Source organism: Diospyros lotus, chromosome 1 (assembly GCF_014633365.1).
Source record: "Diospyros lotus cultivar Yz01 chromosome 1, ASM1463336v1, whole genome shotgun sequence".
Lineage (NCBI taxonomy): Eukaryota > Viridiplantae > Streptophyta > Magnoliopsida > Ericales > Ebenaceae > Diospyros > Diospyros lotus.
Genome location: NC_068338.1, coordinates 25,067,697 through 25,081,595, shown reverse-complemented (window position 1 = coordinate 25,081,595; position 13,899 = coordinate 25,067,697). Strand labels below are relative to the sequence as shown.

Below are 13,899 nucleotides of genomic sequence, written 5' to 3'. Positions count from 1 at the left end.
CTTCCAAACGAGAAGAAAGAAATTTTTATTTTTATTCCACTTATTTATAATTCATTCCATTTTATTACTAAGCACAAGCCCTAAAAAAAAAAAGAGTATAAAGATGACATATTAAAATAATTATTTTACCATACTTTTTTAAATTCACCATAATTTCAAAAAATAAAAGAGTGAAAAATTAAGAGGTTATTTGCCTAAGCTTTTTTTTTTTAAATACAGCTTCAAGTTAGTTTTAGCCCAAAATTATTTGAAAAAGGCAAAACAAAGATCTATTCTTATTTATGTACATTAAAAATATATACATCTAACCATATCTTCAATCTCATTGAGCAATGGGGTTGCTCGTCAACAACAGAGTTGCTCACCAACAATTGACTACAATGCCCATGATAGTCCATTGTTAATAACGTTAGGGGAGAGAAAGAAAGGAAGAGAGACAAATACAAAGATTAATTGACACAAAAAAGAGAATGACTAAAATTTATTGGCGACATGTTTTGTCGCCGATGGAGTTAGAGGTTTCAATTGAAATCCATTGGCACAATGTGTTCCATATCTAGAACACCATCATGTTGATAATTTTTAGATCACTAGAACTTGTCGCTATTGCAATGGGTTCTAACAATTTGGAACCTGAAGACGGGGAGAGAGGAATGACCCGTGATGATCGATTGCTACTTTGTCTTTTTTTTTTTGGTAGCTGCTGCTTTGTCTTCGTCATTTTACTATAATATTGCTTTTTCTTTTTCATTTGGTGTTAGTAGTGTCTGATATTAACGGTAAGAATGAAATAACGATTATAAAGACCAAACAATAAAAAAGAGAAAAAAAGAGATGAGAAGAAGGATTTGCAGATTTATAATATTTGGGACATGGTTGAAAATTTTAATTTATTTAAAAATAAAATAATCTTTTACTTGATTAAAATTAGTTTTCTTTTTAATTTTCAAGCTTCAAAATTAAAAAGTTATCCCTACTAACTTTTCAAAAACATCGATATAGTAACTTTTAAGCTACACATCATTTGAGTCATTTGAATATTCCAACTCATCTAAGAAAATTGATTTACAACTGTAAAATGAATATTAATCGACTTTTAAACCTACCCAAAATCGCTTCAAATATAATTAAGCTTACCTCACGAATGATCTATGCAATTGAGGGCTATGCCTACGCTCACGAGGGACAACGCCTCGCTTGCAAGTATAAAAGGCAGCTTCTTGGAACATGGTTTTCTCACTATTTGTCGCGAACACTCTTTGAATATGAGGTGACTAGCACTGGTTTGGAGGCGCCTCGATTTATCCCTTGTAATAACAGATTGCTCGAAAGAAAACCCAAGTTTCATTGCACACTTTTCTCTTTCTGCTTAATACCATACCACCATGCACTAACTTCTCCAAATAATGTGCCATTTATCTGTAACCTCTGCAATTCTTCTCTCTGTTTGCTGGCCCAAGAGAATTCAACGTTTGCTTGCAAACCCCTTGACATCATTGTCATTCGCAAAACACTTCTCTTCGTGTCCTCTGACTCTGGAGCACAACCATTATTCATACGAAGATAGCAGTATCCACGGCGGGTACGACCCTGAGTCATTTTACACGTCTATTTTGAGCAGGTCAATCACCAAGAGGCATTTGAATCAGGTTTATGCGCAGCTAGTTGTGTCTGGCTTACAAGGCAGTGGTTTCATAGTCACAAAGTTTATTAATGTTGCTGCTGATACTGGGGAGATATGTTATGCTCGTGAGGTGTTCGATGATTTTCCTCAACCAGATGTCTATGTGTGGAACGCAATTATTCGGGGTTACTCTAGGCACAACTTGTTCTCGGACGCTATTGATATGTATTGGAGAATGCACGTTTGGGGGGTGAGACCAGATTGCTTCACTCTTCCTCACGTTCTTAAAGCTTGCAGTGGATTTCCGGCACTTGAAGTAGGTAGGGTGGTACACGGGCATATATTCCGACATAGTTTTGAATCGGACGTGTTTGTGCAAAACGGGCTTGTGACTTTCTATGCTAAATGTGGTCAAATTAATCGGGCAAGGATTGTGTTTGATGGGTTATATGACAGGACCGTAGTTTCTTGGACATCAATTATTTCTGGGTATGCTCAGAATGGCCAGCCTATCGAAGCTTTGAAATTTTTCGGTGAAATGAGAAAATCGAATGTAAAACTAGACTGGATTGCTCTTGTGAGTGTCTTACGTGCATATACTGATGTAGAGGACTTGGAACATGGGAAATCCATACATGGTTGTGTTATTAAAATGGGCCTTGAATTTGAGGGGGACTTGCACATTGGACTCACGGCCATGTATGCAAAGTGTGGGGAGGTACTGATTGCCAAGTCATTATTCGACCACATGGAAACTGCCAATGTGATTCTGTGGAATGCCATGATCTCGGGCTTTGTAAGAAATGGTTTTTCTGACAAAGCCATGGAGCTTTTCTGGAATATGCTATCTAAAAACATTAGACCAGATTCCATCACAGTAACATGCACCATCTTAGCTTGTTCACAACTGGGATCACTTGAACAAGCCATGTGGGTGGATAATTATGTCAATAATAGTATGTACAGAGATGATGCTTTTGTCAGCTCAGCCCTTATCGACATGTATGCAAAATGTGGAAGTGCAGAATTGGCTTGCAAAGTATTTGACAGAACGCTAGATAAAGATGTTGTTGTCTGGAGTGCCATGATTGTAGGATATGGGTTGCATGGTTGTGGCGGAGAAGCTATAGATCTTTTCCACAAAATGAAGCAAGCTCAAGTCCGCCCTAATGATGTCACCTTCATTGGACTCCTTACCGCATGTAACCATTCAGGTCTTGTAGAGGAAGGGTGGAAATTTTTCCATAGCATGAAAGAATATGGAATTGAACCACGGCACCAGCATTATGCTTGTGTTGTTGATCTTCTTGGCCGAGCAGGCTACTTGGATCGGGCTTACGATTTTATTCTGAAGATGCCAATTGAACCAGGTGCCACTGTATGGGGAGCCCTTTTGAGTGCATGCAGAATCTATCGCCGTGTGATACTGGGTGAATTTGCAGCAGAACAGCTTTTCTCGTTAGACCCCTTAAATACCGGACATTATGTGCAGCTTTCAAATCTCTATGCTTCAGCCCGCATGTGGAATGGTGTTGCAAAGGTGCGGGTGTTGATGAGGGAGAGAGGATTGAGTAAGGATCTGGGATATAGTATGATTGAGATTAATGGGAAGCTTCAGGCCTTCCATATGGGAGACAAGTCACATCCAAGAGCAAGGGAGATCTACAATGAGCTTGAGAGGTTAGAGAAGAGGTTAAAGGAGGTTGGATTTGTCCCAGATACAGAATCTGTGTTGCATGATTTGAATAATGAAGATAAGGAGGAGACTCTATGCAATCATAGCGAGAGGTTAGCAATTGCATATGGCCTGATCAGTACCCCTTCTGGAACTACACTTAGGATAACAAAAAATCTACGGGCGTGTGTGAACTGTCATTCAGCAACCAAGCTTATATCAAAGATTGTCGATAGGAGGATAGTTGTTAGGGATGCAAATAGGTTTCATCACTTCAAGGACGGAGTTTGTTCTTGTGGAGATTACTGGTGAGAAGGGTGTCAGGCCATTTGCATTTTACAGAAATCTAATGTGAGGTGCTATATAGTCCTACAAGAGGGCTCACTATTTTCCCTTCAACCAGGCCTGAAAGAAGAATACAATTGTAGAATGACAAACTCATGTGGTAATTTGATTATACCAAATCGTCTCATCCAAAGTGCATATTATTTGAAAGCAGAATACAACCACAGATAATGTTGTAATTAATCTTTTTGACATTTTTGAATGTAATTAGTAAGTAATCACATGATAAAATAGAGATGGCATTAATTCGTTTCAGGTTCTTATTTGGTTCCCATTTCTATGCATGGCATCCTGAATGTATAAAGTAAAACTTTAATTTTTTCTTCTGTTTAGTGGAACTATGCTCTTTGTCTTTATTCAGAATTTTACTATATTACAGTACTGTTATGAACCATGCAAATCTGAAAGTTGGGTCTTCTAGCCACTTTCAATACTTTATTCTTCTTAAAGTGATTGGTTTTGTGCACCAGTAGTTTGATCAATGTCTACTGAACCTCAGCCTTTTATGAACTACCCTCTTATGTAGTTTAGACTTTGTAACACCCCACACCTTATAAGGGCGGAGGGTCAAGAGTTGACCTACAGTCAATTGAAAGATCATTTGTAGGGAGAACATGCAGAATGAATAGTGGACCTTCAGTCAAGTTATCATCAATTACTAGAAGCAGGTGAAAAACTCAGGTAAACAACTGACTTTAAAGCTGATTTTGGGTTTAAATGAAAGGATAATTAACTGTATTTTGGACATATTGTTAGGCATAATGAAAGGATTCTAATGGTATAAAATTATCATGTTTGGCTGAGATTTCAGAATGTTGGATAAAGGGCTTAATTGAGGTGATCAAGGGGTATATTAGTGCAACTATAGGTGTGAAGAAGAATGGAGAGAGTTGGAGAAGCCTGTAGGGGCTTCTAAAAAGCAGCATGAGGTGGGTAGAAGGGCTGAAGCAAGCTTGGTGAAGTGTTCTCGTGCATGAAATGCATGCAATGGCAAGAGAGGAAGAGGACAGCTGTCCAACTGCTTCCTTTGGCTTATAAATAGGCCATTCTCCATTCATTTTACAACAAAATCAAGTGTAGGGTTAGGGGGCTCTCTTAGGGAGAAGTATTGTAGTGAGAGAAAGCACTGAGAAATAGAGTGAAATTGAGGAAGAGTATGAAGGATTAAGGAGATATTGCTGGAAAGCTTGAAGAAACTAAGGTGTAGCTTTAGTTAAGTGCATGGCTATGACTATTACATTATGGCATGATGCATGAAATGGAAACACTAATTTATAACATGACATGTTGTATACTGTCAGCTCTCGAGAATCTGACTGGTTTACTCGATCAATTAGACGATTGAGAATGGTGACCGGGAAGAGGAAAGGGAGAGAAAGAGAGAGATGAGACAAGAGAGAGAGAATGGAAACTTCCGAGAATATTCATTAATCATTGGAGCAATGATTTGCTCATATATATAGCCGATCCTACCCGTCCCATGTGCGTGTCATGTACCTAAGGGGGGTCTTACTATAATAAAAGTATAGTTGGAGTGGCTGGTGTCATTACTAGAATTTGTGGCAAATCAAAGGCGGTATGAGAGCCAGGCTGTTGGCGCCAACCGTTGGGAACCGAGTATATAAAGGTCGGCCCAATTCAATTGTAACCATCGAATACTTTTGAATTGATTCCTATTCAAATTCTTCCCCCTAATTCTACAATTCTCTCCCTCCTAATTCTTCTTCATTCCCTCTCTTTATTCTGGTGATTCCTGCCTAAGCGTTCTTATTAGAAGAACACTGTCGGATCCAAGAGGTCACGACAATTGGTATCGGAGCATTCGCTCCTAGTTTCCAAGGAAATTGAGGCAATAGCAATGGCAGATGGAACTCGTATGAAGCAGATGGAACTGCAGCTTCAACAAGTGTCGGCTATGGTGATGGATGTTCAGACTCGAGTCGGATCAATGGAGGAATCATTGGGCTTGGTGATTGATCGAAGATTGGAAGAGGTAACGGATTGGTTGCGTGGGGATATGTGCAACCACATCAGAGAGGAGATGAGAGAGTAGAGCAATATGCTGCATGATCAGATGCAGCAATTCATGCTCATATTCTCGAGTCAAGCTTAGGTGAGATTGTCTCCAGATTTTCCTCCGAGAGAAAGGTCGGATCCAATTTTACCAGGAGCTGGTATGAGCTAGAGAATGGTTGGCTCATCGGAAGCGGAGGGTGATTCGACAGCTTTGGAAGACATTGGAATGGGAAGGAGACCGGAAACTCAGGTGAATTCTAATTTTCCTCTACCAAAATTAGAATTACCTGTGTTTGACGAGGCGAAACCTCGCTGGTGGTTACGTCGATGTGAGAAACTATTTGGGATACATCGGGTGGCTGAGGACCAGAAGATCAGCCTGACGGTAGCATATTTGAACGACATAGGGGATGTGTGGTACCAAGGCTGGTCACAAGTTAGGGAGGATTGTAATTGGGAGGAATTTTTCAAGGGAATATGTGAATGGTTCGGAGAAAAGAGAACCATGGACATCGTGGAGGAATTTAATAAGATGAGGCAGAATGGTTCGATGCAAGAGTACCAGCTCAGATTCAAGGAGTTGAAGTCTCAGATGTTGAGCCGCAATCCCTACTTGACCGAAGATTACTTTGTGTCGAGTTTTTTTGAGAGGTTTGAATGAGGAGTTACGATCCGCAGTGAAGATGACTAGGCCCCGAACGGTATAAGAAGCAGTAGAGAGTACTTTACTACAGGAGATGAATGTAGAAGCTATAATGAAGGTGCAGAGGACTCAAGCGAGGGGACAGGGATCCGTCCCGTCTCCAATTGTGGGAAGAGGTCCGTTAAGAGGGATGTACAGAACAGGACCAGTAATGAAGCCATCTGTTTTGCTGCCTCCAACTAATATGATGCAGCACGGGGGATTTATGGAGCCAAAGAGGCCTCTCGGATTGTGTTATCGATGCGATGATAAGTACTACCCTGGGCATCGTTGTGGTAGACAATTGTTATTACTGGAAGGAGGCGAAGTGGAGAATGATATAGGGGAGGAAAATTTTGTGGCCGAAGAGGAAGGAGAAGAGGAAGACAATGGCACTATCTCTCTCCATGCTATTAAAGGGGTGGCTAGCAGTAAAATAATCAAGGTAGAAGGGAGGGTACCGGAGGGGTCACTCATGGTATTGATTGATAGTGGAAGCACACATAGCTTCATTGACGAGGGAACTGTGAGGAAGATGAAGTGTGAGCTTTCCAACACTCAACCATTAGCGGTAACTGTAGCTAATGGAAGTCGAGTGTTGAGTAAGTCGGCATGTTTGGGGTTTTGCTGGACAATGCAAGGGGAATCCTTCAAAGCTGATCTCAGATTACTAAAATTAGGAGGTTGCCAAATAGTGTTGGGAGTTGATTGGATGAGAGAAGTTAGCCTTATTAGCTTCGACTTTAACAAAATGGAAGTTACATTGGCTAGGGGAGACGTGAGAATTACGTTGTAGGGAAATGTGGAGACAAGGGTGTGCAAATTGATTAGAGGAAGAAGGCTACATAAATTACTAAAGTGTAAGATGTCCCAGGTGGCTCAGCTTTTTACCATTGAGGCTTATGTGGATCGGGAAGAACCAAGAGGTCAAGGGACGATGGCCAACAGCATCCCAACAACCAACCAATGGAAGGTACAGGAATTATCTTCTCTTGATGCACTACTTATTGAGTTTGGGGACTTATTTGCAGAACCTAACAGCCTCCCTCCTAAAGAGACCCTTTGATCACACAATTGCCCTTCAACCCAATGCAGAACCCATCAATATTCGATCATATATATATCCTCCTAAACTTAAAACTGAGATTGAAACCATGGTCAAAGAAATGCTCGACCAATCCTTGATCCAACCTAGCAAAAGCCCTTTTGCATCTCTCGTCCTTTTAGTTAAGAAAAAGGATGGAACCTGGTGCTTCTGCATTGATTACCGCCAGCTCAATAGCATCACCATAAAAAATAAATTTCCTATCCCTATCATTGAGGATTTACTCGATGAACTAGCTAATGCTTCGGTATTTTCTAAACTTGACCTTAGGTCTAGATATCACCAAATTCGGATGCACCCCTCGGACATTCCTAAGACCGCTTTAAGAACTCACCATGGGCATTATGAATTTACCGTAATGCCTTTCGGTTTAACCAATGCCCCCCGCAATCTTCCAAGCCTTTATGAACCATATCTTTGAACCCTACCTCCGCAAATTTATTTTAGTATTCTTCGATGATATCCTCATATATAGCTCCTCTTTCACCCAACACTTAGAGCACCTGAGAGCTGCATTTCAAGTCCTTAGACTCAATCGGCTATGCATCAAAAAGTCCAAATGTTCCTTTGCTCAGACGCAGGTGGAGTACTTGGGTTATGTCATCTCTAGTGCTGGAGTTAGCACTGATCCTAAGAAGATATCGGCAATGCTGTCATGGCCAAAACCTGGGAATATTCGATCTCTTAGGGGCTTTCTGGGACTGACAGGGTATTACAGGCGTTTCGTAAGAAACTATGGGGTAATAAGGAAGCCATTAGCGGACCTATTGAAGAAGGATGGTTTTAAGTGGAGTGAAAAAGCAGAAGCTGCATTTGAAAACCTTAAAAAAGCCATGAGTGAGGTGCCGATACTCGGCATTCCTGACTTCAACAAACCGTTTACACTAGAGACAGATGCGAGTGGTACAGGAGTGGGGGCTATTCTATCTCAAGATGGGTGACCTTTGGCTTTTATGAGCCAAACTTTGGCCACAAGGCATCAAGGGCTAAGTACTTATGTTAAGGAGCTATTGGCAGTCCTTATGGCAGTCGAAAAATGGAGGCATTACTTGGAGGTAAGGTGGTTTATCATAGAGACTGATCATGAAAGCCTCAAATTCTTATCTCAACAAAAGTTGAATACCAATTTACAGAGAAAGGGGATGTCTAAGCTAATGGGATTGGAATTTACGATTCAATATCGAAAGGGAAAAGAGAATGTGGCAACCGACGCGTTATCCTGGTGCCAGGAGGAAGGGCAATGTGCAGTCACATCGGCAATGATCCCGGATTGGTACCGAGAAGTCACAAGTAGTCATGACAAGAATTCGTGGACAAAGGAATTGTTGGAACAATTGAGTCTAGACCCCAACAACAAGCAAGGGTACACCTTCAATAATGGTCTCATTCGATATCGTGGATGGCTGGTAATAGGAGATTGTGAGGCGCTGAGGGGAAGAACACTCCAAATGATGCACGACTCTCCTTTAGGAGGACACTCCGGGATCCAAAATACATATAGAAAGGTGAAACAAGTCTTTTTCTGGCTTGGATTAAAAAAATCAGTGATGGAGTATGTACTTAAGTGCGACGTTTGTAAAAGGTGCAAACATGAATCAGTGGCTAAACCAGGTCTGTTGCAACCACTGGCAGTACTTGATCGGGCTTGGGCTCACATTACAATGGATTTTGTCGAAGGGTTGCCACGTTCAGAAGGAAAGAACTGCGTGCTAGTCATGGTAGATAGGTTGACCAAGTACAGCCATTTCCTTAGTCTCGCTCATCCCTTCACAGCACCAGAAGTAGCCCGAGAATTCTTGGATCAGGTAGTGAAGCTGCACGGGGTTCCTCAGTCAATCATTTCAAATAGGGATAAGGTGTTTACCAGCTTATTTTGGCGGGAGTTGTTCAAAGCATTGGGTTCTAAGCTTCTTATGTCAACTGCCTACCATCCTGAGACCGATGGCCAATATGATCGAGTCAACTAGTGCTTGGAAGCCTATCTCAGATGTTTTTGTTTTGCGCAACCTAAATGATGGAACAAATGGCTATCCTTGGCACAATGGTGGTATAATTCTAGCCACCATCATTCTATAGGGATGACGCCATTTGAGGCTTTATACGGGTACAAACCCAATTTAGTTTGGATGGGTAGTGAGTCGGCTTCATTGGCCGATGTAGACTCCTATTTACAACACTGCCAGGAGGTCTTACAGAATCTGAAAACGGAATTGGCTAAAGCTCAGAATCAAATGAAACAGATGGCCGATAAGAAGAGAAGTGAACGTGAATTGGAGGTAGGTGACGAAGTGTACCTCAAGCTCAACCAACCCCAACTCAAATCCACCTTACAACACAAGGTGACCAAGCTCAGTCCCAAATTCTACGGACCTTACCCTATCACCGAACGGGTGGGACTAGTTGCTTACAGATTGCAGCTACTCGAAGGAACCCAAATACACCCGGTGTTTCATGCGTCCCTTCTATGGAAAGCTACCGGGTTTCAGGTTGCCAGCCATCCCGTACCAGTTACCATCCGTGAACCAGAGCCAGCTGTCCAACCAGTCGCTGTTATAGACAAGCGGGTCATTTTCCAGCAAGGGGCCCCTATCACTTAGGTGCTAGTCCAATGGTCTACCTTACACCCCGATAGATGTACGTGGAAATACCTTCCAGAATTCCTCAATCAGTTTCCCAACGCAGCGAGCTTACTTACCATTCTTGGGGACAAGAATTAATTCAAGGGGAGGGGAGTTGTCGTGTACCTAAGGGGGGTCTTACTGTAATAAAAGTATAGTTGGAGTGGCGGGTGTCATTACTAGAATTTATAGCAAATCAAAGGCGGTATGAGAGCCAGGCTGTTGGGGCCAACTACTAGGAACCGAGTATATAAAGCTCGACCCAATTCAATTGTAACCATCGAATACTTTTGAATTGATTCCTATTCAAATTCTCCCCCCTAATTCTACAATTCTCTCCCTCTTAATTCTTCTTCATTCCCTCTCTTTATTCTGGTGATTCCCGCCTAAGCGTTCTTATTAGAAGAACACTGTCGGATCCAAGAGGTCACGACAGTGCGGTAACAGAATGCCGTTACTGGGAATGTACTAGCTCTCTAATGCAACAACAAACAATTTACAACTTCTTAAAGCATACTTTCTAATATACTACTTACTACCCTTAGTATAGCCCAATTATAGTAGCACCCTCTCCTTATCTCGCGACACATGACCATTACCCTCCCATTCAAAATCTTCTTGTCCTCAAGAAATGCTAAGAAGGCTTGCCTGAGGGAACTGCTTGAGAATATCTGGAAGGTATTCCCAAGTATTGTCGTCGAAATGTAGGTTAGACCATTGCTCAAGCACTTGAACGATGGGAACCTTTTGTTTGTAGATGACTCTCCTGTCAATTATGGTCGTAGGTTCCTTCGGACTGCCATTTGCATCTGGGACATGGGGTAACCTTGGGCTGACGGGCTACTGTCCCACTGCCTTCTTAAGTAATGATACATGGAAGACCAGATGTATATTAGAGTCATCTGGTAGCTGTAATCGATAGGCCACACTTCCTACTCGGGCTAGCACTGAATATGGTCCATAGAACTTTGGGTTGAGCTTCGAACTGGCCTTCCCGAGTAAGGTTTTTAGATGGCTCGGCTAAAGCTTCAAATATACCCAATCTCCCACTTGGAATTCCTTTCACTTCTCCTTCTATCAACAAATTGTTTCATACGATTCCTGGCGGTGGCCAATTCTATTTTGAGTGTCTGGAAAGCCTGTTGCCTCTGTTGAAGGTATGCATCTAAGGCTGCCACTGTAGAGGAGTTCCCAGGATTGGGTAGCAAGGCTGGTTTATACCCATACAGGGCTTCAAATGGAGACCTCTTGATGGAGTTGTGGTGGTTGGAGTTATACCACCACTGTGCCAGCGCGAGCCACTTATGCCAAGACTTCGGTTGTAGGAAACAAGAACATCTTAAATAGGTTTCCAAGTATTGATTTACCCTCTCGGTCTGGCCATCAGATTCCGGATGGTAGGCTATTGACATGTTGAGTCGGATCCCAATAAGCCCATCAATTCCTTTCATAGCAGGCTAGTAAAAATTTTGTCCCTTTCTGAGACTATAGCTTTAGGAATTCCGTGTAATTTCATCACTTGGTTTGGGAACACTTTAGCTATCTCTTGAGTTGTGTAGGGGTGTGTCAGCCCTATGAAGTGGACATATTTTGTAAATCTATCCACTATGACCATAATGTAGTCCCGCCCTTCCGACCTGGGTAAGCCCTCAATGAAATCCATTGAGATACTTTCCCATGGTTCTCCTAGTATGTCCAATGGCTATAACAACCCCGGAGTAGCCACCGTTTCTAATTTGCACTTTTTGCAAACATCACAACTCAACACAAACTCCATCACAAAATTTTTTAGCCCCGGCCAATGAAAGAGCTGCTTCACCTTGTGACAGGTAGTTGGTAGCGACTATGCTGAAGTGCCCTCATATTGGTGAATTGTGCAGCGCCTCCACAATCTTTCTCTTCAAGTTTTCATCCTTCCCTATCAATAGCCTTCCTCTGTTCTGGATAAGGCCATTGGTCAAGGTATACCCTTGCTTGGCATTAGGATTCACCACTAGTTGCTGTAGAAGGTCCTGGGTGCTCTCATCCGTTTCATAGCTCGCAACCACTTCACGGTGCCAATCTGGAACTACCACTGTGAGGGCAACAACATGCCTTTCTTCGTAGCACCTCGATAATGCATTTGCAGCTAGATTTTCCTTTCCCTTCCGGTATTGGATTACATAATCTAATCCCATTAATTTGGTCATCCCCTTGTGTTGCAACTGAGTATGTAATTTCTGCTGAAGTAAGAACTTCAAACTCTCGTGGTCTGTTTTGATCACAAATTTGCTTCCCTCTAAGTAGTGCCTCCATTTATCTACCCCCATCAACACTGCCTATAGTTCCTTCTCATATATGCTTAACCCAAGATGACGAGGCGCTAATGCCTTGCTGAGAAATGCTAGGGGTCTATCTTCCTGGACCAAAAGCCCCAACTCCAGAAGCACTGGCATCAGTCTCCAACACGAATGGTTTGTCAAAATTCGGCAATCCTAGTGTTGGCACCTCCCTCATAGCCTTCTTAAGTTTATCAAAGGCCTCCTCGGCCTTGTCATTCCATTGGAAACCATCCTTTTTCAGTAACCCTGTTAGTGGCCAGCTGATTATGCCATAATCCCTGACGAACCGACGATAATAGCTAGTCAAACCCAAATATTTCCTTAATCCCTTAACATTTTAAGGCTTCGGCCACTCCACCATGGCTGCTACCTTGCTAGGGTCAGTGCGTACCCCTGCATTAGATATTATATGGCCCAAATACTCTACATGACTTTGTGCAAAGGCACACTTGGACTCCTTAACATACAATTTATTGAGTCTAAGGACCTCAAAAGTGGTTTTCAAGTGGTCTTGCTTGGCAAATGAGGGGCTATAAATCAGAAAGTCATCGAAAAAGACTAAAATAAATTCACGCAAGTAGGGTTCAAATATTTGATTCATCAACACCTGAAAGGTAGCTAGGGTGTTGGTGAGTCCAAAGGGCATTACCTTGAATTCGTAGTGCCCTTGGTGAGTTTTAAAAGCGGTTTTAGGGATGTCTTGAGGCTCCATCCGTATTTGGTGGTAACCTGCTCTAAGGTCCAGCTTAGTGAAAACAGATGCATGTTTCAACTCATCAAGTAAGTCTTCTACAATGGGTATGGGAAACTTGTCCTTGATGGTTATGGCATTGAGCTGTCGATAATCAACACAAAACCTCCATGAACCATCATTTTTTTTGACAAGTAACACGGGAGATGTGAAAGGACTATGGCTAGGTTGAATGATTGATTTTTGTAACATGTCTTTGATGAGTCTTTCTATTTCTGTTTTCTATTTCGGGGGGTAACGGTATGACCTCACATTAATTGGCTCGGAATTGGGCTTGAGATTGATGGTATGGTCACAGACCCGTCTAGGAGGAAGGGAGTTGGGTTCGGAAAAGAGGTCCTTGAACTCAATTAACAGCATGTTGAGGGAGTTAGTTTCATGTACCGTCCACTGGTCATATGGTTGGCTGCTCACTGTGACTGATAATTCCCCTTCTAGCTCCTGTCCTTTCTCGATGACTCCCAAGGCTTGGATGGAGGACAACTGCGCTACTTGAGAAAACTTGCTCTTGAGCATCCTCTGGAGTCTCTTTCTTATTATCATCTTGCACACCCCTGATTCTTGACTGCCCTTGAGTACCCTTCTTTCTCAAAGGTCACCTCCATTTTGTTGAAATCAAAGCTAATAGGGCTCACTCCCCTCATCCAGTCCACCCTAAGAACCACATCACAGCCTCCTAACTGCAACAATCTCAAGTCTGCCATGAATTCCTCCCCATTCATCTCCCAGCAGAATCCCAAACACGTTGATTGACTTAAAACC

The 13,899-nt window shown here is 42.2% G+C and overlaps 1 protein-coding gene across 3 annotated transcripts in view; it reads left to right on the top strand.

The window, feature by feature from the left end:
* Positions 1-1,156: 1,156 nt before the first annotated feature.
* LOC127811638 (pentatricopeptide repeat-containing protein At3g12770) overlaps positions 1,157-13,899 on the top strand; it is a 99,412-nt gene continuing 86,669 nt past the window's right edge. For all 3 annotated transcript variants that reach the window (XM_052351678.1, XM_052351670.1, XM_052351686.1), the window contains exon 1: positions 1,157-3,744. In XM_052351678.1, coding sequence (XP_052207638.1) covers positions 1,407-3,611 — 2,205 coding nt within the window. In that variant the 5' untranslated portion in view covers positions 1,157-1,406 and the 3' untranslated portion in view covers positions 3,612-3,744. The remainder of the gene's footprint in view (positions 3,745-13,899) is intronic.